At 40.8% G+C, this 27,274-nt stretch overlaps 2 protein-coding genes across 2 annotated transcripts in view; one reads left to right on the top strand and one right to left on the bottom strand.

The window, feature by feature from the left end:
• Positions 1-754: 754 nt before the first annotated feature.
• On the top strand, positions 755-6,229 carry LOC133157531 (aryl-hydrocarbon-interacting protein-like 1). The gene is made up of 8 exons (XM_061284144.1): positions 755-1,003; positions 1,807-1,986; positions 2,291-2,479; positions 3,467-3,643; positions 3,931-4,072; positions 4,220-4,668; positions 4,863-5,007; positions 5,506-6,229. Exons 1-8 carry the CDS (start codon positions 908-910, stop codon positions 5,922-5,924), a joined length of 1,797 nt encoding a protein of 598 aa, XP_061140128.1. The 5' UTR covers positions 755-907; the 3' UTR covers positions 5,925-6,229.
• A 959-nt stretch (positions 6,230-7,188) lies between these two features.
• The window catches only part of drp2 (dystrophin related protein 2), a 78,484-nt gene continuing 58,398 nt past the window's right edge, over positions 7,189-27,274 (bottom strand). Inside the window, exons 14-24 of the mRNA XM_061290863.1 lie at positions 26,350-26,507; positions 23,304-23,470; positions 23,024-23,135; positions 22,242-22,378; positions 20,245-20,310; positions 16,450-16,515; positions 15,047-15,193; positions 13,663-13,915; positions 11,580-11,697; positions 11,407-11,498; positions 7,189-10,572 (exon numbers count right to left, since the gene is read on the bottom strand). Of these exons, the coding sequence (XP_061146847.1) occupies positions 10,465-10,572; positions 11,407-11,498; positions 11,580-11,697; positions 13,663-13,915; positions 15,047-15,193; positions 16,450-16,515; positions 20,245-20,310; positions 22,242-22,378; positions 23,024-23,135; positions 23,304-23,470; positions 26,350-26,507 (1,424 nt within the window). The 3' untranslated portion in view covers positions 7,189-10,464. The remainder of the gene's footprint in view (positions 10,573-11,406; positions 11,499-11,579; positions 11,698-13,662; positions 13,916-15,046; positions 15,194-16,449; positions 16,516-20,244; positions 20,311-22,241; positions 22,379-23,023; positions 23,136-23,303; positions 23,471-26,349; positions 26,508-27,274) is intronic.

Below are 27,274 nucleotides of genomic sequence, written 5' to 3'. Positions count from 1 at the left end.
GTTTTGTTTATCTGGTCGGCCATCAATGCCGTTTTGATGGCTTCCTGTTACGCACGCATTCAGGCAGGAAGTTTATTTGGCCTTTTTACCATTTATAAACTCTGGCAAATTGTTTTTTTACCCCCATTATTTGGAATTAATTCAAGGTGAGTTGAATCACTGTGCAAATATATTCCTTATGTTTCCTCCCAAAGGTCTTTCACTAACCAAATAAAAACATTTTTATAGTTTAGCAGGTTTTACTCCAAGTTTAATTATTTATGTAATTTTATGAGAAAAGGGTTTCACAATAGTAGTTGTGCATTTTACAAGAATACTTTTTTTATGAGAAAAAAAAGTTGTACTTTTTATGATATTGGTCATATTTAAAGAAAGAAGTGATAATGAGAACGTTTTATTACATCAACAATAAAAAAAAAACATTGAAAATTGCCTCTCAATAGGGATCTTGGTCCTGTTTTGGGAGAATTAATATTTAAAACATGGCAAAATATAGTATGCAATTTTTTAACAATGTTTTTGATTTGACTATAGTTGTTATATTATGAGATTAAGCATGTTACCAACATTGCACGTTTTACGAAAGACTATCCAAAATATTTTAGTGCTTTGAGTGACTAAAGCCAGCACGTGTGTTGTGACCTGTTCCTTTCCCTTCATTGGGATTACGTTCCTTTCTCGAAGGATCTCTGGCTTTGTGGAGGTCACCCGAATTCATTTTTACTCCTTCTCCGGCCCCTTCCTGCAGGGATGTACCCGCCAATTGTAGCAGCCAGCCAGGGATTAGCTCCTCAGATTAAAGTGGCCAGATCGCCCGTCTCAACCTAATCCCGCCATCTGTCAGAGAGCAAGCGACCAGGCGCCTCTCTCATCTCAGGGCCAAGAAGAAGAAAGAAGCAGCAGCACCATGGACGAAACGTACCTCCTCAAGCATCCCGGCGTGAAGAAGAAGATTCTAGCTGGAGGAACTGGCCCGCTGCCTCACTTCCCACCTGGGACCAAGGTACTGGTCACACGACGTGACCCATTTTATAATGGGTGTTCTCAAATTTGGGGGGGGGGTCAGGTTTTTTTCCGGTATGTCCACATAATCCTCACATTAAATTAAATTTAACTACCTACATAAATCTTCATGATCTGTTTGTAATTTAATACGTATACTTTTATGGGCACCATTACTACTTTACCTATTAGCCAGGGCTTTAGCGTCAACGTGTGTTAAAGCATCACAGCAACAGCACAAAAATAAATATATCCATTTGTAGTAGTTGAATGAAATTTTGGTGTGAACCAAAGCTAAAGTCGAGAGTGTTCTATTGTGTCAGTCTCGATATGGATAATGTGCACTTAAAAAAATACATTATAATGGACCTCTAAATTTTGACTCACACCCCCCCACAATGTCCAATGACCCCAGTTTGAGAACCACAGCTTTGTGTTATTGTGCTGTGTCACATTTATTTGCCGTTCATTAGATGGTGTTGAATTATTCTCAACATGAGGGAATTGTTTGTTATTTGCCACAGACACACACACACTCACGCAAACAGTTGGTCAAGCAAATTGCTACATGTTTGATGGCAGCGGCTCTATGTTTCTCTGAGTGTGTGCGTGTGGGTTTCTTTTTTTTTTTTTAGTAGCAAAGCCCGGATACACTGACAAACATTTTTTATGACAGTACCAGGATGGATATCCCCTCTTGTGCATCAACATTACTTACATATATGACATCACCATAATCATCAATGTATAGTTAAAAATGTGACGATTAAGCATAATTGGGATTTTGTGCGTGTGTGTTTGCAGCTGGTTTTCCATTTCCAGACACTGCTGGACAACTTTGAGCGTACAGTGGTGGATGACAGTCGACTGGCTAGCCGGCCTGCAGAGATCTTTGTGGGCAAGATGTTCAAGTTGGAGGTGTGGGAGACGCTGCTCACATCCATGCGGGTCGGAGAGGTGGCTGAGTTCTGGTGTGATGCCGTTGTAAGTTGGATAACACACACAAAAACACACACGTATGAAGCCCACGATTGGCAGCAGGGATAAGGACCAAGGCCTGCCCACCAATTTGCAAGTAATCAACCCGGCAAAAGGTTTTTATTGACTACAAATGCCACAAGATGGCAGCAAAGCACTACTTGAGTCAGAATGAGACTCCTCAACTCACTTCAACACAATAGATAGAGCCAAAGGATAGCCCCTGCACCCCGCATCACCTCATGGAAGCGCCAGTATTGTTTTTCCTGGAGCGCCGCACTGACTGAAGCTTCTTTTTGTTTCCGTGCAGCACACAGGTTTGTACCCCATTGTGTCAAAGGGGATGCGGCTGATTGCTCAAGGCAAAGACCCCCTGGAGGGCCAGAGGCACATGTGCGGCATGGGGAACCTCTTCCACTATCATTCCACTGGCTTCCCGGAGCTGGATGAGCTCATGAGAACGCCGCAGTCGCTTATCTTCATCATGGAGCTGCTACAGGTAAGAAAATTTCATGACAGGAAAACACACAACGCATCTCTACTGAAAAAAAAAAACCAACCCAGATTACATACACAGATAAAGAATAAATGGGGAGTGAAATCAAATGAATTTACAATAATTTATTTAATATAGTTTAATATATTTAATTTATGAATTTATGAATCCGGTGGTTTAATTACATTAAGTCCAATAAAACACAATAGATAAAGTAAAACAGTAACAATATCAACACAGTAAAACAAAATAGTAAACACATTTTGACAAAAAAAAAATAGTAACGCTTTCAATGAAGTGAAATAGTAAAAATTCTAATAAAATATAAGCATAAAAATATCAACTGGAAAATAATTCAATAATTCACACTTCCCATTAAAGCAGGGTCTAAAGTGAGAGTAGGAAAGTGCTTTCAATATTTTTCGGGGTTAGGAAAACAACCCAGCAATATTTAATGTGCAAGCAACGTGTACCTAATGATGAGACTTAGACATCAGCCGGCGTACTCACGACGGCACACAAGACACGATGTTCCTCAACAATCATTGACAGCGGTGACAAAAAGTGAAGCCCCCCCACCCACAACCCACTACCGCCACTCCTCCTGCAAACAATGTGCTTTGAAGTCAACCCACCAGGGGGTCCAACAACAGCAAAATCCAAACAAAAGTTTGACAATGCTTATCATGTTGGAGCAGACAATTGTGTGTTTCGATTTAGCATTGTCTTGCATTCGCTCCTGGTGTTTTATTCAGCGGTTTCTTTATCTGGGAGAAAAATAAATCTTGCTTGATGCCATACCTAGAGAACAGCACTTATCAGAAAACAAACAGCATTAGCTATCTATTTTAAAATGTTACAATTGAAATGAGAATAGCACTCAACTAAGAATCAAAGTGTTTTTTCACGGTTGGCTCCTTCCCGATTTCTGAATGAGTGGGGAATTTTACAATATAATCCAAGATCCATCAATGCCTCTGACCTTTCCAGGTGGGCGATCCCATGTCCTACCACAGAGAGTCGTGGATGATGGAGAAGGACGAGAAGCTGAGCACGGTTCCCCTCCTCCACATGAGGGGCAACGCCATGGTCAAGCAGCGGCAGTTCCGGGAAGCGGCCAGCGAGTACAAGGAGGCCGTGCTGCTGCTTAAAACGGTCCAGTCCAGGGTGAGAGACTGCATTATGGCGACCCGATGGGATGGCCACTCCAGATGGACTCGACTCGACAAAATGACTCCCTTGTTATTTGAACGAGTGACTTGATCCCATCCCTGTATTTCCCCTTGACGCTGGATTGATTGATTGGATTGCAAACGGGGGCAAAAAGGTGATCATGTATGGAAGTGCAGCTTTGATGGATGCACAAGCTCCGCCTTACAGGAAGCATTCTATCAGTGTTATGCTCATATCCTATCCAAATATCTGATTCTCCTTTCTTCCACGCGTGCATGCAGGAGATGCCGGGTGACGTGGATTACATGAACTTGGCGCGTATGATCATCCCCCTGGAGTTGAACTACTGCCAGTGTATGCTGGAACTGCACGAGTACTACCAGGTGATCGAGCACACCAATGAGCTGCTGGACAAACACAAAGGTGGGTGATGCACAACCTTCCGTCGTGTTATCAAACATCAAACCGGCAAACATTTGTTTGTGACCTTTTAGCCACGTTCATAAAAATGTAGAATTAATTGTATTTGATTCACTAACAACCAGGTCGCCTTTATCTTCATATTTGCAGACTGCGTGAAAGGTTATTATAAGCGAGCCAAGGCCCACGCGGCCGTGTGGAACGAGAAGGAAGCACGCCGCGATTTCAACATGGTAGCCCACCTGGACCCCACGCTGGCCTCGCTGGTCCACCGAGAGCTCAACGCCTTGTCGGAGTGCATGAAGGAAAAGTACTGGGAGGAGAAGGACGCCTACTGGAATAAGCTAGAAGCCAAAGACGAAAAAGAGGAGGAGGAAAAGGTGGATGAGGAAGAAGAGAATAAGGATGCTCAGGATGGAGATGAAGGCGGGAAGGACGACAGAGATGATAAGCCGGAGGGGAAGGACTGGCAGCAGATGTTACGTCTGGTGATGCTGCTGCAGGAGCAAGGAAAGGTTCTGATGAAAGGAAAAGTTTTCCAAGAAGCAGCTTCAAAGTTCAAGGAGGCCTTAGATTATGTGGACTTCCTTCAAAATAAGGTTGGTGTGACAGTAAGACTCCCAATTTACTTCCCACCAGCAACCTTTCTGTCCGTTAGGCCCTCGTTCTCCTGCTCTTACTCATTTTGTAACGCCAAGCATGCCATCCAATCTCATCCGAAATCCAGCGCAGCTGTTTTTTACTTTAGTTTCACCTCTTTCCTGATCATTTCTTCTTGGTCCAATGTTCTCAGCAGGTGCATCGAGGTGATGAAGACTGGGAATCTTTGGAGAAAGTGCGCCTGCCTCTCACTCTCAACCTGAGCCAGTGCATGCTGGAGCTCCAACACTACCAGCAAGCGGTGCAGCTCAATGACAAGTTGCTGGAAAGCCATCAAGGTAATATCAAAGATGATGTTTGTGTCGGGGCGCACAGTCGTGGTGGTGTAGAAATGGAATTTTTTTTTTTTTTTTTTTTTTTTAAACAAATCCGTAGTTGCCTTCTGACACACTTTTTGGAGTCGAATCATGACAATTTCTTAGTCAGCCCGCAGCGACGTGTTTGCCTTCATGCAGCTGCAACGCTTGATCTCGCTGTTTACAAGATGTGTCACTCGTGCCTGCATTGGCAACCACCGGAGGGCATCGCATTAAAAAACTATTTCTATTTGGGGTCACGTCAAAATATTCTTACTTTTTTAAAAAAAAAAAAAGATGGTGTTTATATCCCCTGAACCGAAAATAAAATAATTTAACACTTCATAATTTCATATGTACCTGTGGCACCTCACAACAATAATTCCCCATACAAACATGAAGTTTTTCTGTTCTGTCAATCATCAGGCACTGACTAATTTGTCACCGACGTCCCTCTGTCCTCATCCATCTTCTCTTCAGGTCATTTCAAGGCGCTCTATCAACGCGCTCGGGCGCACGCCGCCTTGTGCAACAACGAGGAAGCTCGGCGGGACCTGGCCGCCGTGGAGAAGCTGGACCCCCAGTTCAAGCCGTTTGTCCGCCAGGAGCTGAAGAAGCTGGGTGAGAACCTCCGCAGCATGCACGCTCAACAGAAGAGGACGTACTGGGACGCCACACGTGAGAAGTGGGGGCCTGGACAGGCCCGACAGAAGAGCGTCACGCGGGGTAGTGGCGATAGCGAGGAGCAAGCGGACGACATCAACCAAAGCTGTCAAACCAAGAAGGAAGAGGAATCCGCCGAGGTTACGGAAGATAACGGCGGTCCTGATGAAGACGGCTGCACTCTGACCACCACCGCTGCTGTTAGCGATAGCGTAGCCAGCGGGAGATTGGCTTGAGATAAAAGCACTGAGATGGTCAAACGCCAACCAAGAGTGATGGAACAAAAGCGTCCAATGTGATAGAACAGGAAAGGCGTGTCAGTCAATCAGAAGAGGAAACAGGGAGCAATAAAACAGAAACTACACATGGAAAAAGTATTGATTTAGCCACAACCTAATCTAAAGCTAAACACAAAGAGCAGAACTTGTACTTATGAAGCTCTGTGAAGTTATCCTCCTGCTCACACACTCACATGCACACACATACATGAATGAAGAGTTCAAGGACTTTTTCACACAGGGCCGGGTCGATTTTGAATAGCTTTTCCCCCTGAATAAATAAAATCAGCATTCCAAAACTGCATTTTCTGTTTACTTGGCTTATGCTTGTCTGATATTCCCATTTGTTTGATGATGTATCCCTAAAATGGCAAAAACTAGGGTTAGGATTTTGCAGTAAGGCTAGGGTTTTGAAGTAGGGTTTCGAACTAGGGTTAGTGTTTCGTAGTAGGGTTTCAAATTAGAGTTTCACACTAGGGTTAGGATTTCGCCCCAGCGTTAGGGTTTTGAAGTAGGGTTTCGAATTTGGGTTAGGGTTTCATGCAGGCTTTTTAAGTAGGCTTTGAAATTTGGGTGAGGCTTCCAAAGTCTGATTAGGGTTTTGAAGTAAGGTTACAAATTATGGTTAGGGTTTCAAACTAGGGTTAAGGTTTCACATTAGTTTTAGGGTTTTGAAGTAGGGTTTCAAATTTGGGTTAGAGTTTCAATTTAGGGCGAGAATTTCAAACTAGGGTTAGGTTTTTAACACTAGGTTTAAGATTTCAAAGTATGTTTCCACATTAGGGTTTCAAACTAGGGTTAGGGTTTCTCACTAGGGTTAGGGTTTTTAAGTAGGGTTTCAAACTTGGCTCAGGTTTTAAATTAGCGTTAGGGTTTGAAGTACGGTTGCAAATTAGGGTTAGGGTTTCAAACTAGGGTTAGAGTTTAACAATTGGGTTAGGGCTTTGAACTAGGGTTTTGAATTAGGGTTAGGATTTCGAACTAGGGTCTTGAATTAGGGTTAGGATTTCAAACTAGGGTTAGGGTAGCAGTAATTAAACTAGCAGTAATTGTTGTAATACTATAATAAATGGCTTACAGGTTATTTTAAGATACTAGGGTTAAGGTTAGGGTTATAAATAGGACACACACAGGAAGGCAAATAGAAACGTTTTATTTCTGTACTCAAAGAGTAGAAAGCATCCAGTAAGCCGGTGCTTTTCTTTACAGTACAAAGTGTCTGTACACACTCCCAAAAGATTGTTAAACCCATTAAACAAATACATTGAAATGATTAATGAGGTAAATCCATGGTGATGTAACAATTGCAACACATTATTAGTGTAAACTAGTGTGTTAAGGTAGAACAGATGATTGACTGATTCAATTTGGACTCACAACAACAGACATGAGGCAGAATATAATGACAAGTGTATGCAGTATGCATGCATATTGTCACTAAAATTTTGCAAGATTTCCAAAACAAACTGTGCTTTTCCTAAATGAGTCATTGCATGAGAAATAGCAGTATTGGTTTTCAATTAATGTTAATGAAAATAATGTGTTCTACCAGCAGTATTATGGCAAAAAAAAAAAAGCAATTTGGTTTTTGTTTTCATCACAGCATGGCCACCAGATTTTGTGTAGCGTGTTCTTTACCCCCACGAATACAGACGCACGCAGTGGTAAGTGTTGCTAAAAAAAAATCTTTGCTCCCATAAAGATTACAACTTGTTTTATCAAATGATATTTAATTCCTGTGCAATACAAAAATAAAACAAACTCATCTTGTGTTTTCAAGGCAAGATTAGGAATGAATGACAACATTAATGATTACGATAATCCTCGGCAGCAAAACAGCTGCAGGCCTGGCAGGTGGAGAGAGTCGGCCTTTAGCGCAGCCCCGTTACGACTATTAGCATTTGTATGAGGAGCGCGTCACCTTTGTGTGCAGCTGCATCCTTGTGGGCTGTTCCCTAGCAACCTCATCACAACGAACATGTCGGTGTCAAAGAATGACGTAAACAAGCAAGGTCACAGTCTACGTTTTAAGGGTCGAAACAGCATTTTATTTTTCCCACACTTGCATCAGTGGATTGTGTTGTGACAAGCCTATGAAAGAGCATGAGTGAGGGATTTTTTTTTCCTCCAAGCTTTTTCTTGCTTGTCTGTCAGATCTGCACAAGAGGAGCTCCCCGAGCATCACGGCTTCATGCATATTTTTACAGTACATAAACGATTGTGATGTAATCTTCTTTCCCCGATGGTCAAAAGATGGCAAACGATCAACATGGATGGATTCAATGTGTCAGCCGTCATCATATTAGTCAAGCTTCTCATAATGATATCACAAGCACATATGTACACAAACTGATTCTCAATTAACTTCAATTGATTTTTGAAGGATCCACACACGGGCTGGGTGATATGGCCCAAAAATAAAATCTTGATGTCATTCTAGACGATTATGATTTTAATCGATATAGTAAACCCAACAAAAAATTATTTGAGAAGGGTTAGTGGGTTTGTTGCGCATTGTTTACTTTAAAATCGGGTGCAAACTAAATTTTTGACTTTATTTTTGGAAAGTTTGGGGCTTTTTTTCTTGATAAAATACAACTTTATTCTTGTAAACAGTCCACTTTATTTCATCTGAAAATATATAATATCATATTAATTTACGTATATTGTTTTAAAAAGGTCTCATATCAGCTCATATTAGTATCCATCCACCGATTCATTGGTTAGGCCCTAGCTATGATGGTGGTACTTGGAAGAACATTTTTTTAGGGGGCACTCGCCATAAAAATTTTGAGAACCACTGACTTGGACAATTTTACAAGAATAACCGCTGCCTCTGTAAAAGTGACTTCAATAAAATGTAAAGCAATGTGAAACCACATTTAACAGGGGACATTTGTATCTCGGGTGAAGCGGCGCCTCGCCATCGATCGTATGAAAGGATGCTGCAAATTGGCGGGTACGGGATGACCGGAAAGACAGTGACAAGATTGGAGAGGATTAGAGCGATGGTGTGTGCAAACACAGGCGTAGGGCTCACGGGCACTTTGGCATAAATAAATCATGGATTGAACTGATGACGTGTCACTCGCACAGTGTAAACAAGATGCCGGCGGGCACAGTGGGCAGCCGCATTAAGCAACCGCAGCACGCTTCGCCAGGAAAACATGACAGGGCAACCTCGCTTTTTGGATTTCTCACACAAGGCGAGTTATCGTAAAGGGTCTCAAACCTTTGAGGTCCACACACGACTGATCGTGAGGACATTTTTTGAAAGGCCGCCACACAATCAAAACAAAGGAAACCACGTGAAACCCTAAATGACATTGGATTGAAGTTGCCCGTTATTGGGGAAAATAATTCAGGAAAAAAAAAACCTGAAATAAATTGTTCGGGATAATCAATTCAGATTGTTGGAGTGAAAGAATATTGTAATGTTATGAGAATTAAGTCATTCTCTAAAAAATTAATAGGTAGTTTAGTCGCATTTTATCAAGAACAATAAATCGTAATCTTCAGAAAAATAGTAGCAGAGAAAAATTAATATTTTCTCCCCAAAAAGTCAATAAAGTTGTATTTTCTCAAGAAACGAAATGTAATTTTCACAATAGTTCGCAAAGAGGAAAAGTCCTAATCTTTCTGAGAAGAAGTCAAAGTCAGCTTTATTGTCAATCTCTTGTCAGACACACAAAGAAAAAAAGGGTCGTACGCTTCAGTAGTACAAAGTCGTTTTAAGTTGTATTTTCTCAAGGAAAAAAAAAATATTCTTGTGTCTTCTTAAGAAAATAAAACTCAATATACTGTAGATAAACAGGTATTTTCTGGGGGAAAAACATTTATTTTCTTAACAATTTATTATTTATTTTGTTGGGATCAAAACTCATAATCCTATAAAAATTAAACAACATATTTGCAAAATAAGTGTGTATTATGACAAAGTCAAAGGTGAACAAGGAATGTCATTTTTTGTCAAATGAAAATCAAGTTGCATATTTTATTCTGCAAACATACCTTTATCCTCTAAAAATAAAACAACTACATTGTTAAAAAATATGCCCTTTGTTCTTGGGAAAAAAAAATCACTTTAATTCATATGCCTTTCCCTCTAATCATAGGGGAATACAATGATGATGACACGCATGATCGTCTGCAAACTATTGTGTATGTCCCAAGCTATAACTCGTGTACCCCAGGAGGGTCAGAGCACCCCAGTTTGAGAACCACTGGGAAAACCTTTCCCACCTTGAAACATCTGTGCAGATGCACACACACACACATACACAGCATCCTCCACTTGGCTAACTCCCTGACGCTGGTTTACCTTTGGCCGACCGACGCGGCTTCAAGCTGCAGGCTACGGAGGAGCTTAGCCAACTAGCCGGCCGGCCAACCAGCGAGCGCCGCTTGGGCCCAACAGACATCAGCCTTGTGCAGTTTGCATGATAAAAAGGCTTGTTAGTGCACAGGGGTCCAGTTAAGGGTTTAGCTACCACAGCGGTCACCGTGGACGCTGGAGCGGGACCCGAACCGGGCCAGGCGGAGCTCCTGCTGCCCGAGGGCCGTGTGAGTGTCCGTTCAGGCTGTGTTTAGATGTGTGACGTGGTGCCTGAAATGAAAGGGGGGCACAGAAGCTACAGTGAGAATTTAAAGAAGATTTAAGTATGCAAGCAGAATGTTCATTTTCATTTTGAGATGGATCAAGAAAAAGATTCCCCTTCAAAATTCAAAGAGGCTTTCAAAGGATTTTGTTCCCTTAATATACCCAAATGTCAAGCAAACTGTCACCTTAAATTTGGAGATTTTTTTTTTTTTTAAATTGATCCTATTTTGGAACAAGGCTGTCATACAGAAGTTTACAAAAAGCGCAATGAATACTTCACAATTCCTCACTTTGAGAATCTTTGCAAAATTTGAGGAAAAAATGAACTCATTCCATGTTGGAATAAGGCTGTAACGTGACGTAAAGTATGAACAAGTGAAGGAGTGTAAGTTGTCACTAAGCAGGCTGTGATTATGGTAATCCCTTTCTTTGTGGCGGCCCACCAAATTGCCTTTTTAAATGGCACTTTGCAAAGAGCCTGACACTCGTGCTGAGTACGCAAGTATGCCCTCATTTCACTCCCCTTCATCGCCTTTCTCAACCTCCGACTGGGGTGCAAATCATGTGTATCACATAGTATATAAGTTGTGATTTTGATTTTTTTTTTTTAGAGAAGACACATTACTTTCCATAGTTAAAATTGGCTGCATTTCTTCCATTAAAGCTCAGTGCTGCCCGCGGTGGCAAAACGTGGTACGACACTCAAGGTGCGCAAATTTGAGGTTTTAACTGTTAACTGTAGAAACCATTAAAAAAAAAAAAAAAAGCTGTAATACAGCGAGGGGTTTGCTCTTTCTGCCATATTCAACTTGTACTGTGTGTATGTGTGCTGCCGTTTACCTCACCCGGTTCGGAGGGGAAGACGTTTCTCAGTTGCTCGATGACCTCCTGGAGCTGCAGCACTGTGTCCTGCTCGTGCTCTATGTCATCACCTGACACACACGCACACACACACTTAGAGCGTGAGGGGGAAGGAGGGAGGGTGGTTGGGGTACATGGGTGTTTTCACCAACCTGCGGCTTCCGTGTCAGTGGTCTCCCTGCTGGCCGCACCCCCGTGGTGTCCCCCTCCAGACACGGGCGAGGATAAAGTCGACGGTTCTGACCCGTTGGCTTCGGAATCTTCTTTGGGCTGTTAGCACAAGCACCACATACACACACACGCATTATTATCCTAATTATAAAAATGAGAAGGGCACTCAGTTGAGCAGGGACATCTGCGATAATATGCTGCTACAAAGACTGGTTAAAAATTAAGGGGTCAGTGTCGGCAACATGCCCCTCCCTCCCCTCAATGAGTTTCTGTCCCTCCTGCTGCGCCAGCCTTCAAAACACCAACAAAAATGTCATTTGTTTTTTTTAAAAAAAAAAAACAGCACTCTAGCTGCTTTATAAAAACATACAATAAAAATAAAATAAAGTAGAATGTTGAGAATTGAATAATTTGTCCAACGTGATAACATGCTTCCATTGTAATTCTTTGTGCTGCTCGTTCTGTCGGCCAACACCCTTGCAGATAGCAACTAGCTATAACGCCAATGAGCAGTTCCCATGAAAAACTTGACTTGGCTTTGACAAAAGAAAAAAAACAATATTTTGATATTTACTAAATAAATATAAATAAATCTGCAAATGGGTGAACCCACAAGTGGCCTTCGTGTGTATGCAGGGGTCCATTCATTATGTATGCCTGTGAGTATTTTAAAATTGCCTGACTACATGTGTTGCTACACCATTTGTATTATACTATCTCATAGATGCTATTCAGCATTGTATGTTAATCATAAATTCGATATTGCTTAAAAATTAAGTAGTAATGAATAGAATCATTCATTATCTACAAAATACATTTTTGAATACTGTTGTGAACAAAGGTGAGTGAGCAAGGTCACAGAGTAGATAGAGTGCTCAGACCATTACACACAAAAGCCTATTTTCCCTGATCCCATTTCTCGAGGAAATGGAAGTGCAATCCCGGTCCAGGGAGAAAAGGATTATATGAATTTGAAGACTTTTTTGAAATGCTTGTGTTCCTTCACTGCTTCTTTTATGCGTCTATTTTTGGAAACTGCTACTTCCCGACTAATCGAGCCACCTGTGTCATTTTGTGCGGCGTGCCGCACACAACATGTTTTCCTCTTATTACAACTATGATTGACAGCTCCCACTTACAGCTTAATTCCTTAGATAATATTCTCCCGCAGCTTATCCTCTCCTCCTGTATAGCGTATCATTGACTTCCACTCCCACTGCCGGCGCTGCATTTCGCTCCTAACAATGTATTTTTACTCATAGATTTTAATCTTGCGCCCACTTTTACATATTCTTTATCATCAAAAGCATGCACAAGGAACCGTAATACCTGCCGAGCGCATACAAATGCGGGGAAAGCTATTCAAATTGTCTGCGGGTGTTTTCAAATCAAACCTGCAGTCACACGCAAACGTCGCATATTTTTGTATAACGGTGGAAGGAAGGAAATGATTGCTTCACTGAAAAATAGACCAATTTTGGAAATAAACAGCTTGTAAGTCTTCTATTCATGTAAATATTCAGTAGAGGTTCTCATTCACTTCAAGGAGACCAATTCAACATTTTTTTCAACACAATTTAAAAGCGTCCCCTGGTTTCTGAATAGAATGATGGTAGGAAGCTTTTCATCAAAATAGTCCAATTAAAACACTTTAGGACAGAAGAGGGTATTCTTTTAAGAAAGAACAGATGGGACATGTTATTTGGAGATGAAATATATGTTTCAGGGATGTGGGAGGAAACCGGAGTGCCTGGAAAAATCCCATGCAGGCACGGCGAGAACATGCAAACTCTACACGGGGAGGGCCGGAGGTGGAATCGAACCCGCACCCTCCGAACTGTGAGGCGGACGTGCTAACCAGGGCACCAGCAACCCATATGTTATGAAAAATAAATGTATTACCATTTATTAAAAAAATGCAAAAATACATAATACACACATATATATATATAATAAAGTTTTGTAAATTACTGAAACAAAAACATGAATACAAAGTTAAGCCATTCCCAAGGGGCATGGAGCTTAACGCATGCCAGTTAATCATTACGGGAGGCGTTTGTTTACCTGAAGAAGCAGCTCTCGCAGCCTGCGCAGCTGCGACTCCAGCTGCTTGTTGTGGTCCTCCAAGATCTGCATGCGTGTCTCTAGACGCGACTTGTGCTGCCGCAGGACACGCGCCTCGGCCAGGAGCTCTTCGTCCTGCTGGCCGCCCGCCACCGGCGAGCCCGGCACGCCCTCGCCGGCCTCCGTCAGCATGGGAAGCGATGCTGCCTCCTCGTGCTTCCACTTGAGGCGCCGGTACTCGCTTTGAAGTACCCTGACCAGAGAGAAGTGGTATGAGATATTCATAGGGCTTCCTGTGGAGCCGCTAAAGGGAAAAACTGGGGACACTCTTATAATACAAATACATTTAAGCATGTAGTATGATATATTTAGACTAAAAGCATTGGACACCAAAAACTATTGCACCGTGTTATGGTGTACGGATCCCAATGTTGTTGTTTTTTCCCCAAACTAATAAATCTTATAATCTCATAATATACTATACATCAATAGTTTGGCCCAAAGATGTAACTTATTAATTCAACCTCCAGCCGGCACGTTCTGTTGGAATAAAAAAATTAATTGAAGGTATTTTTTCATCCAATATTCTTCAGCAAAAAGCTAACTGGGCGGAAATACTTCCTTCAAATTTGTGTCTGGTGGTTGACAGAGAAATTACACCCAAAATAAAAGGGAGGCAGAACGAAATATGCATAACGTGTTAAATAAAAAAAAGGAACTTGCGATGGAGAAGCTCACTGCAGTATGTTTTAATTGGATGGTAGAAATCCTCTAAAAATTGTAAACTTCCGTCTTAATACTTTTGTAGTGTATATATGTACTATATATGTTATGTGAGTAATGCTGCCTGGTAACTGATGTTCTGTTAGCCTTCTTTGGCCAGCAAATTATTTGCAAGTGAATGGCCAGTGGCTCTGCCAAATAGTGCACTCATTCCATTATGCCTCCAAATCAGCCTTGTGCATTGTACATCTTTCTTATCCTCCATGTGGGAGACCTGCTAGACTGGAACTAAAGGATTGCTTCGAAAGACTTTCAATGAAATCACACTAACGGTGTTACTATCCTTATACGTGCATAAAAAACATCATACACGTCATGTTCAATAGGATTTGGAGTGGTAAAGTGTTTGTTCACTGCAGGAGGTCTGCAAGGAGGAAGAGAGACACTCAGAATAAGCATCACCAAATGCAAACACACACACACAATTGTGTTACTCAAGTTGGACGCATCAGTGATTCCAAAACCCTTTTGGAACATTTTCCAACACAATTCAATGATTATTCCAAGTGCTTTCAAAATATTTGAATGCTGTAAAGGGCTCAAGTGATGCCTACATATTAGGAAGGAGCCCAGCTTTGTCATTTTTCCCTCAGCCGCTCACCTGTTTTCATTCTCCAGGCGGGCCAGGGTACACTGGAGCTGCTCCTTGTCCTGGTGCTCCAGGTGAGACAGCAGCATGAGCTGCCCGCAGGGCGAGTCGTGGTCCAAGGCTGGGCTGGGGTGACGCAGGAGGTACTGATCTTCATCTCTGAGTCGGCCCGCACAGAAAAAAGCACACTGAGCCATAGGCAGAACCAAGCCGATCCATGACAGCACCACAGAAGGCACAAGGCAGCAACAACAACAAAAAGGCAACAGGCAGGCCAGCCATGAGCACCAGAGCTTGTACCGTGGGGTGTCCAGACTTTTTCTTCCAAAGCTTGCAGAAAGAAAAAAGATTCATGACCTTTAACTTATTTAACACCCAGAAACCATTAAAGTATCACTGGCATTAAAAAATGATGGTAGTTGTGACGAGGAGGTTACTGATAGACTCCGCCGTCGGAATGGAACTCGAGTTAAATCCAAGACAATCGAGAGCCATGCTTTAAAAAAAAAAAAAAAAAAGACATGCTTGAAGCAGCCTCAAGAGGTTTAACAAGCACGTGCACAGTAAAGGTTTCCTTGTTGAGAGCAATCACGCTGAATTCATATTACATCATGATACAATGAAATTACACTTTGCAGCAGTGTAGTTACTGCAAATTGTATCATAACAAAAAATATTGGACACGGCTCCAAGTATAATAACCACAATTGTAAACATCATGTTAATGCAATGCCACTCTGACAGTTTCAATCAACGCAGCACAATTGTCTTTGTCAAGACAGACATAGATTACAACATTTGTTTGGATCTCGTTAGAAAGCGCACATTTCTCCGGCTCATGTCACAATGCGAGTACATCAACTTGATTTTAATGAAACGCTGATGAGAACACCTCGGCAGACAGATGCCCTGAGGTCATGGCGTCATTTACACATTTCTGTGCGGCAAACAGCCCACACAAGGAAAATAATAGACATAGTTGACAGCCCACACGTACAAACATAAACAATAATCCCGAAAGAAATATAGAAAGTAAAGTCGTTTTTCTTTTTCTTTCTGAAAAACCCCAAAATGCTACTTTAGCAATGCAGTATTAATTTTTCCAAGGAAGTACATAATTACATAATAACTGCTGAATTCAGTCATAGTCAATACAAAAATAGTTGATTGAAAAAAAATGACAACATTTACTTTAGTATTAGTTTAGTGGACTACTATTTGATCAAAAGTGGCACTAGTGGTGGAAAAAACGCTCCTCAGCTTGTTGTGCCCATGTGCTGAATTGCCTTCGCTTGTCATGGCAAACATGGTACTAGTACACGGACCTTGATATGGACATCAAGGCTATCCATCAGAGCCGACATGCACATGCACGCAATGGCGTGTTTATATTGTGGAAATGGCAATATACTCACAGACTTTCATCAGGCGAAAGGCTGTCTGTGAAGAAGGAACAATTCTGGTTCTCCATCTCCGCCAATCTACCAACACACACATTTACCCACAGAGTTACAAAAAAGAGGGTAGAGAAAGTGTCACATCAAATAAAAGCCACATCAACATCGACACATTTGATATGCTCCCATACTGGAGAGCTCCATTACCCCCCCCAAACACAGTGATATTTCGAAAGCACTGTGGCGAGCTTTGACTCATGTGGACTGCAAGTAAACAAAAAAGCTGCCTGTAAACTTCTAAGTGACAAAACTGCAGAGTGGCAGGAAGAGAAAAAAAAAGTCTGCCTGAGAGAAGAAGATCAATAAAAATGTCAACAAGAAAAAAACAAGTTAAAATATATATTTTTAAAAAGTGTATGCTTTCCACCAGCAGGGAGGCAATAAAACAAGCTAGCAAGGGAGGAGTGGGCATCAGGACCATGGACAGCGACCGTCAATTCACGAGATGAAGACAACGGAACAAGGGCGCTCATAACTGCTGCGTAAAGACAATTACAAGAACGAGTAACTGGCATCTGACTGTTTGCTTGTGCAACACGCTGAACTAATTTGGGGCAGTGGGCATAAGAATTCTGTCAGTTCTTATCAGCCATCTTTGCGTCCAAATGACAAATATGCCGCAAACACTGTCATTGAAGTCAATTTGAGTCGAAACCTTCCGGCTTCTCTGGTAGAAAGCAAGATAAATGTCAGGAGAAGCCTACTAGAACCACTGAACTGTATTTGGGGATGATCAAAGCATCTTGAATCTTGTTTCCATTATCAGTTTAATTGTGATTGTTTAATTCTGAAGGCTATGGACACTTGACACATATTCTTTTTTTTATTCTTTTTTTTTTTTTTTACATATGTTTTTAAAAAGATCTTTTTTTAAATCACTTGATTTGTTCAGGGTTTAGGTCCGTTATTTTTTTTTAATGAGCTTAGACTCACTTTTGAAGATAAACACCTAGCCTTTGAACATGGGTGTGTAGACTTTTGTCCTATCCGCTGAATTTGATCATCGAAGTCTCACCCCTATTTTACTGACAAGCAATCAAAACAAAAGTTTCTTTTCTTTAGTATGATGAAAGTACATCTGCATTTCTAAGGTGAAGAATCGTCTTTATCACAAGATTAAATGACAATCTTAACAAAATAACTGAAACAAAAACTGAAAAGAAAAAAAAGAAAAACGAGAGTCCTTTTGCGAAAACCATTAACTGAAACTACCTTTAAATACTCGTTTAGGAATTATGTTTCGAAATGACATCACGCAAGGTTTGCAACTCAAATAAAAAAAAAAAAAAGAAATACTTCATTTAATTTCATCCGTCGCTGCAATAGCCACTTTAGAGTGCCTCATTGTTGGATGTGAAGTGTGTGCGTGTCACAAAGAAAATGTAGTTAAACATTTTTCATGAACACTTGACCTAACCTGTTGTGGCACTCATTACGAGGCTTATATACGTATCTTTTAAGGAGCTACTTAGTGTAAAGGTTTACCGACTTTCCTTCCAAGCAGAAGAATGCCATTATATCCTTATTGTTGCATCATCAATACTGTCTTAAAAAATGGTTGAACACTAACGCTGAGGATTTGAAGGCCCAAAGCAATTCAAAAGAAGACAACAAGCAGAGTGCATTGCTTTTTTTGTCTACAAATATAATTGGACGTGAAAGGAAATGGGAGAAATGGTGACAACCCGCAGCGTTCTGAGCAGCAAATTTTCTTCACATCTAGCCTTTAAAAAAAGGTTGCATTGTATAAGAGCTGATGATGAAAGACATGTACTTGTGTGGCTTGCTGTGACACGAGGAGGCGGAAGGAAGAAAGAAAGTCTGGGGCTAGATTTGTAAAAACATTGTGTCTTTTAACAACTATTTCAATCACTCACTGGCCAGAAAATTACAAGAATCATATGGAATACATTTAATTTATAATTAAATTAAAAATGAAAAATCTTGGCACGGGAGAACAAAAAATAGATAAATAAATAAAAAATAAAAATGTCTTCTTGGAGCATTTTATGAGACAGCCTTTCAGAGATCCCCATTACATCCCCCATATTTTATTTCTTTAAAACAGTTGTGAGCAAACATCAATAATTAAGTCATCTATGGTCTTAAAAATTGATTACATGCTTTCTCAGATGTGCCGATTGGTTGAGTAGGTAATTAGCCACATAGATGACTGGTGGAGGCAAAGTGAAATCTCAGCACACGGTGGAGGGAGTCAATAAGCTGTCGAATCCTATTATGATGGTGTTCAGATCACACTGGAAGTTCCGCTCCTTTTTTTGGTCAAGTTGCGTGATCCTGTTACAAACCAGTGCGCATGTTTGACAGCATATTGTGCAAGAAAAGGAGAAGTAGCATTGAAATTAATCATGGAGTCAAAGAAATGAGTTCTGAAATGCAACATGCTGAGATGCAGAGCAAACACAAGATGGAGGCAACATATTTAATCATGTCTCCTCTTTTGGGAATTTTAAAGAGTTACTGTAACCTGTTGGTTTGGTTTGGGTGAGTGTTGGAAGTAGTGGAGGCAAACATTGACCTTTATAAACTGTTCTGGTCAAATCTGACCTACTTTGACAATTGATTGCAACAAAACCAGTGTGAAAGTCTTTTTTTTTTAAAAAAATGACCCAAAACTTACAAAAATCATAAAACATCACCTATATATTTGCAGATGTATTTTTTGGAAGTTTTCCACCATCATTAGTAAAATGACTTGTAGTGTGGCAAAAAAAAGTTACAAAAAAATGGAAAAAGGTAATGTAATGGAAAAAGTAGGTTATTTCATCACTTGCTACATTGCTTAAAACTCATCCAATCATAAATAATAAAAAGAATGGAATTGAGCATGAAGGATGGTAATGCAACAAATTTGATATGGATCACAATGTGTGCATGGAATACAAGCAATATAAAAGTGTTAGGACCTGTTCTTGATACAATTATCACCAAATTACCAGTAAATCAAATAATAGTGCAATATGGAGGATTTAAAAATAGTAGACATTCAACATCCTCACAGGAACAATATACAACAGCTCACTTTGCACCACATATACTCTGGCCGGATTCATGTGTGAGTGTGTGTGCGTGAGTGTGTGTGTGTTTAGCCTTCAGGGGTGCAGCAAGTCCTGTTTCTAATCTGTCAAAGTGACACTGATCCTTGAGGACGGCTCCCAGGTGACCAGTGGGCTCAGCAGCCTGGCCACTAACAAGCCACTGGGCAGACTGGACCTCGCTGACCTCCAACCGACCCCCCCCCCCCCCCCCAATACCACACCCACCCACACTACATAACACATATGCTGTATATACACTAATAACACAACAAGCTGTTTGAAATCATCTAATGTTTGTACTGAAGGCAAGACTCGCTGGGGTTCTAAAAAACTGCATTCTGTATGTAAACCGGGAAGGCTGGCAGTGACATGACGTTAGCCTAAAAAAAATCAATGACTTTTAATCTCAACAAAATCCATTTTTGCTCTTGTAGATATTATAGTCTTCTTCTCGAAAAAAAAAAAAACTTGAATTACAACTTCTTTCTTCCCTCCATAGAAAAAAAATATTATTGAACCATTGCAAGACTAAGTAGTATCTTGAAGCACAAGCTGGATCAATATTTCAATCGGAGCCTAGCAGGGATCAGGAAAAAGCAAAGGCGGCAAAAATGTGGAAGCGGGGGAGTTGGATTAAGAGAGCAGAAAGCGAGGTTGAGGAAATATGAAAACGGCGGCGCAGCTAGAGATGTACCTGCTGGCATAATGCTCAATCCTGCTGTGCATGTCTGCATGGGGCAGCTTAGGGGACGAGCAAGGCCTGGGAACAACAATGACAGTGTAAATACATCATCACAAGTACATATAGGTTGGTACAATGAAAAATTAATCCACACCAGGATCATCCGGAATAAACAAGTCTAGAGGTTAATACTGTAGTGATCAATTTTTCTTTATTAATCTGGCAGGACGTTGTTGAAGGGGTTCAAGCAACATTACCCCATTAAAGATGGGTGGAGTTTAAGTATCTTTTTCAAAATAGTTTTTTTCGGACTTGTGTTGGAATTTGAAACTTGGTTCCACCTTTTCTGTTTTGAGTCTCTCTATCCTCTGCCCAGGTGCGGTTCTAATGGGGCAAAGGGAAACCCCTTTTGTCTTTGGCCACCCCAATGTCTTCGTAAGGTTTCAGTTCCATTGTGTCATTGCCATGCGTGTATCATATGCTGACGTAATATACTGTGACAACATAGAGGACCATGGTCCATATTTTTGGACTATAAATCAGACTTTTTTTTTCATAGTGTGACACATTGCTAGTTTTGCATGACAAGGATTTACTATTTACAGCACTAAGAGGCGCACTAACCAGGTTCCTACCAATGTGATGCTGGATTCTAATTTAGTGAAGCATTTTTTTTAACTAAAAACAAGAATTGTGATGATGATGGTCTGGTTTTCCTCAATCATCTCATAGGCACTTTTGTGCTTGATTACATTATCAGACGTTTACAGTTTGTTCCCTTTACTGAAAACCCCCCTGTTTATTTTAAGTAGCCTTTAAATAAAGGATCCAAATAGCCAAGTTCAAACGAGGTCAAAGAGACTGATGATATTACATCACATTCACAAGCTGCCAGCGTGCCGGCCCATAAACACGCTAAAGTGGGCACACGGACCGCCTGCAGCTCTGCTTCCTGATGACTTCACGGATTTTAGTCTCATTGCTCTTGTTTTTCTCCCTTTGGCTCAAATGAGCATTGTGTGTGAGTGGGATAGCATTATGGAGATGTCGAGCGCTTCCTTTCAGCCAAATAGTCGGAGCATGATAATCAGCCTCCGACCGCATGCGTGTGTGTGCGTGTGTGTGCGTGCGTGCGTGTGTGCGTGTGTGTTACACATGCAACTATTTTCATGATATCAACCCTTTGCTTATTTTTTTATTGTCCAAAATCATTATCATCATCTCTGCATTGTCTATTAATTGTATTGAATCATATAATTTGTGTAAAAATTGTTTTCATTTGAACAGGACAACAGGTTTTTATGGCATCTTTAACCAAACATTGGGCAAGCGTTAAAGGCACCTGGGATCCCTTTGATTCCCGGGGCCGTCCATTGGAATGTAACGGGGTGCCATTACAAAGAGAAATTGACCAACTATTGGGCAGGATCAAAATAAAATTTGAACGTAGAGCAAATTACACAGACATTGGCCGAACCAAACAAAAAGAAGATGAGTTGTTTGAAGACTTTAGGCACAGACTCGAGAGAGCAGTTTTAGTGTTCTACATTAATGATTACATCATTAATTAATTTTTGACTTTCTGCACTCCAATTGGGGGATATGAATGACAATTCTTAACTGGAAAAAAAAACCTACATAATTTGATAAGTGGAATCTCCCAAGCAATAGAAGAAAAAACTAATAGTGAGAATTGCACAATATTTAAAATATTTCATTATTTCAATGACAACAACTGACGTTGGTACAAACTTTATGCTGAAAAAGACTGATACAGATAAAATAATAATAATAAATAAGTAAATAAAATCAATAACAGCCCGAGGCTTCGGAGCTTGTTGTATTTTACTTGTACCCAATTTAATTCATTTTGGTACTGTTTGTTTTGAACACTGTTTCTAATTAATTGACCACAATCTCTTTTTTTATTGCTGGTCAAGACATGAGATGGAAGTCAGCCATTGGTATATATTTAAAATCAAATTTCTTTGGAAAAAAGTTGGACTCACGTCTCTGAGCTGTCAGCCTCCAGCACAGACTGAACAGGCAGGTAACCTCTCTGAGGGTGTTTAGTGAAGTACTGCTTTGATCTGAATTTGTTCTTCAGAGTCTTGGCAAAGTCCCTCATCTTCTCTCCCGAAGTCGTCTGGAGTTGGATGAAGGCGGAGAGCGGCGGAAGGACGGCGAGTGCAGTGGATGGCGGGAGAAGCAGGGTTAGAAACGGATTCAAGAAATTTTATTCCTTTTACGCGTTGAAAATAACTCCACAGATAGAAATTGGATGTTACGGACAATAAATAAAGACAATACTTTCAATTTTAGCCTCCAGCATTCAACCTATTGGATTGGAAGCCCTGTAAAGTGAGCCCTTTTTCATCTATAATATAGGATGTTAAGTCATTCGTGTAAGCAGCTACTAAATAAAAATATTGATTCGTGAATAAAAGAAGTTAGTATACCATATTTCATACGTCAGACTGAATATCAATGCCTTGTCTTCTCCTCTTGTATTAAACTGGAGCTGCAAGTACAATGTTGTTGAACACTGGCGTAGGTAGATGAACAAACGGAAAGATCTTGCAGTGGATAACTAATCTTTGGACCAATTAAGTGAAATTCTCAAAGCACATTTCTCACTGCACAGTGGTTGGGACTCACTGGCTGACATAATATATGCTCAAAGAAGCACAAGCCGAATGTGGCATGTGTTCAAAGTAAAAACTGGCAGATGTGGATATAATTGCGGCGATCAAAGTCTGATCAAACGGCGACGTGTAAACATTTGTCTTACTGGGGTGTAGTACTCCATGATGGGGTAGTGCAGCTTCTTGCCTTTGGTAGTGCGTCCGGTTAGGAAACACGTCTGGCAGATGTCCACGTTGAACTGCTTTAAACTGCGATATCTGCCAAGAGCAATAAAACACGTGAGCTCGCAGTGTGAAAGCTTGACGCTGAGATTTGGTTCCGTTCATGCCTAATTATTCCGTTACGGCCACTTGTTGACCTGAAATTTCCGAAATGTTTTTGCCACTAATGATTTAACATTTAGATCTGGTGACATTTCCACCTGCCTGAAACCCTTGATGGGACATTGTTTGCAGATGTAACATTTGGCCTGGTGCTTGGTGGACTCGGCCGCAGTCACCCGGTGGAGTACGGGTAGCCAAACTAACGACTGTGGCTCCAGGCTCATCCACTCCAGGAAGTGAGCCACCTCAATGGCAGGTTTTCCTGAGGCCTGCACACACACAAGTGAAGAGTGGGGATGTGGCAGAGTGTATAGAATCCAAATATAGGGCAGGAGGCGGGCAGGTACATGACGTTATGAGGAGAGAAGGTGCGTTCGAGGCAGTTCAAAGAAGAACACGGGTGGTGAAATGACTGTGTACAGAAAATCAGAGCACAAAGACATGGTTGGCTTCTGGGAGTGATGGAGATGTATAAATAGAGAATTAAAAATGACGTTACAATTCGGAAGGCTTTTTTAGTGTGTCTGAGAGGAAAAAAATGCTAGTAGCAAAAGTTGTTTCACAACTGACCAAGAACATTTCCACTTCAGAGTCTAAGCATCTGAAGTACAACACGCGAGTGTGTCTGAGCGATTGCGTCACTCTCGGCGAGACGCCTTTTTGAAAATTGCAAGATGGGATCAAAGTGAAGATATCCTCACAAAGCAGCAACTTGCTAAGCGCTGAAAATCGTCGGTGTGCTAAATTCTCATTAAGTCAGCATCTGAGATGCATTAAGAGGTTGATTTCCCCCGGGAGCTTCCTCCGCTGCTCAAGTAGAGCTGCATCATAAATACATGCATGTGTGTGCGCGCGTGTGTGTGTGCTGATCGCACAGACGATGAGTTTTAAAGAAAGTGAAGCCTCTCCTGGGATAAAAAAATGCTTCTCTAACATACCCTTTTCTTCACTGCAAGAGGTCAAATAAAGTTACATTTCTGTAAGGTTCTGCTTGTCCCTATAGCGTGTGCTAAAAATGAACTTTGATCTAAAATGAAATATCTATGAATAATCTCGTCTAATGATCCTTGTTGCAGCGCTTCTACTCGGTTTTAAAAACAGCATGATTACAAAGTGCGGCCAAAGGAAAAACAATCAATTACAACATATCTTGACGATGAACTTGTCATGTACAACGCGGCCCAATCATATTTTATCTCAGGCTATTCGATCTAGTTGCTCTTAAGCTCATAATGTACAATCATTTGTCTCCGTCAGACCTTCTTTAATGTATTTCCCTAATACTTAATGAGGCTCATCACAGTTCAGTAATTGAAATTGTCATCTCCAGTCCTTGGGCCTTTTTCGACGTGCCCGCGTAATTGCCTTAATTAATTGTACCTGAGCAGGTTCATGAGGTGATTATATTTAAGATTACAATCTCAGATTTACACGTCTCCGTTTACATCCCACTTGTTACAATTCGAAGATTACCGTTTTTTTCCGTGTATAATGCGCAAAATCTAACTAATTTATTGTCCTAAAATCTGGCGTGCGCATTATACAAGGGTACAATTTTTTTTTAATCCGGATATGATACGGAGGCCGCCATTACAGATGCGCTTTCTTCTCTGCTGTTCACTTCAAACACGCTCCATACGAACACAATGCTCTCGTATCAGACGCTTGCTCGATCACCTGCTCGTTTGCTGTCACAATGTACCCTACACAAATCCAAAACATTTCTTCGCTATTGAGTTTGCTAGCGCATGCGCAGTGATACTGACCGGCAGAATAACATCCGGTTGTTCCCAAAGATGATCTTTTTTCTGAAATAATTTTACGTTTACGGAATTAAGTAGGAGTCAAAATGTGGGTGCGTATTATACATGGGTACAGGCTTTTTTCCAGCATCAACATGCCATTTTTAGGGTGCGTATTATACATGGGGGCGCATTATACATGGAAAAAAAACGGTATGCTAATGCCGGACTTCATCAATATGAGCAAAGTGAGTTGAGAAATCATACATTGATGTGTTGCAACTGTCGTACACATACCAGAGGAGAAACCTTTAGCGATTGTTATGAGCAGGCCCTTCGACAATTAATTCTCGATTACATTATAATATTTAGTGGAGTGCCTCACGGTTATGTACTCGAACCACAGTTTTTCTACCTCCAAAAAATTGTGAGAACTCAAAATTTTAAGGCAACAAACTTGGACACAATATGAGGGAGTTCCTCAAGGGTCCGTCTTTGAACCAGTTTGTCTTTTTTTCTTCTTTTATTTTAATTGTATTGTCTTTTACAATATTTTCTGAGTAGAGCCAGAGTTTTATAACAATGCTTCTTCGTCACTATTTAATTGTCTTGTTTCATTTTTTCTTTTAATGAGGCATTTAAATAGATTAAATAATGAATTGTATACTGCATGTGAATAGAGTCTCACAATGATTATAACCGCAATTATGCATTGTCTGAGACTCTGTTGAACAAAAGCCACCTTATTTGAAACTTTCAATGTGCTTACTTTTGCCCAAGGATATTTGTGAGTTTTCGCTGTTCTCAAATGAATTTGAAAGTAATATGAAGTGCACGGATTTACAAAAGGTCAGGGGGAGGGGGGGGAAAGATCAGGCCACCTTGAAATCATGAATTTGAGCCTCGTGACTATTCCAGCGCTGCTTCTATATTTGAAGCCTTTCATAAACTTGATCAATACTCTACATACATAAATGTGGGTTGAACTCTTCTGTGCTCATCGGCACACGGATTTGTGATAGATGGTAAAACTCATCCCATAATTTCCATTAGAGTGAAATTTAATCTCCAACTAAACGACATAGAGCAAACGGCAAGAGGAATTGATTTTTAATCAGCCATGGCTAATAGGACAAGCATAGAACAGAATAGACTGTGCATAATTAGGATCAGTGTCGAATATCAGGTAGTTAAAATTCACCGGATCTCGGGTTGACTATTTAATTCTTGTTGAAAAATGATGCAGAATGTCGTGAGGTAAAGTTCACGCAACCCACTTTGGATGTCATGCAGACAAATGATACATCAACAATCTCTCAATGACTTGTATCTTCAATGATGGTTTTCTGAAAATAATTGGCCTTCTTATGGGTTTATATTTGTGATCAGCGTCCCACTGGTCTCACCATGCGGAAGCAGCTGCGGACGCTTGGCTCCACATTGCTGCCCCCAAAAGCGGCCACTTCGCCCAGCTGGCGAGGAATTTGGATGGCCTCGTGGAGAAGCAGGCTGAGGTGACGCTGGTCTGTCAAACCTCCGTTGCAGGACACTTGACGGAATAAATCTGCCACCGTACGAAAAAAATTGAAATGTTATTGATATTACTCGTTACTTTTTTTTTTATAATGAAATAAAACAATTATCTACCGCAAATAGCCTACATTTCAAAAAGTTTGATACGTAGTATTTTCTCAGAATTCACAACATCCTAAAAATGCTGACGGAAGCATTCTAAAGCCAACCTTAGCGTTCTTCATACAGCAGGCTTTAAAACCTCCATGTTGAACACACTCCTACCCATAAACAGGAGCAAGCATTTTAAGACGTTTGAGATATGATGACAAGTTTTACAGCAGTACACACACTTATTTCACCACTGTCCTGTAACAGATGCTGCCTCCACTAAAATTACAATGTTTGGAAAATCCACACAACTGTCTGAGAAAGGTGCTGACTACTAAATTGTAGTGCTGGCTTGAATTGTCAGCCATCATTTTCTTGTTGTTTTATGTGAGCTAACATTGCTCATCGTGTATGCACATAGACTAAAGTATGCTAATTTGTGTTTATGTCAATTCATTGGATTGTCAAGTACTTTTGAGGTGGTGTAATAAGTGCCACAACCTCTTCTAATAAATTCCTTGTTTTCTCTGAGTATCTACTTTGCGTGTTTGCATGAGTGAGAGTGGACTTGGATATTAATTCGACAATTGCAGCGGCGGCGTTACGAGAGGATTAAAAGGCAGCATCTGTGTTTATGGCTATCTGAGGCAAACGCTTAACATCTCAGTGTGATTTTTTTTTTTCTTAAGAGCGACATCTGGAGCTCGG

Source organism: Syngnathus typhle, linkage group LG1 (assembly GCF_033458585.1).
Source record: "Syngnathus typhle isolate RoL2023-S1 ecotype Sweden linkage group LG1, RoL_Styp_1.0, whole genome shotgun sequence".
Lineage (NCBI taxonomy): Eukaryota > Metazoa > Chordata > Actinopteri > Syngnathiformes > Syngnathidae > Syngnathus > Syngnathus typhle.
Note: the sequence above shows the minus strand (reverse complement) of the source record. Positions and strands in the feature narration are given on the sequence as shown.

Excerpts from the sequence above, each read along its gene's own strand:
- LOC133157531 (XM_061284144.1), top strand. The coding sequence starts at position 908 with ATGGACGAAACGTACCTCCTCAAGCATCCCGGCGTGAAGAAGAAGATT. Across the intron at positions 1,004-1,806 it reads ACTTCCCACCTGGGACCAAG|CTGGTTTTCCATTTCCAGAC; the intron begins GTACTGGTCACA and ends GTGTGTTTGCAG. Across the intron at positions 4,669-4,862 it reads TGGACTTCCTTCAAAATAAG|CAGGTGCATCGAGGTGATGA; the intron begins GTTGGTGTGACA and ends CAATGTTCTCAG.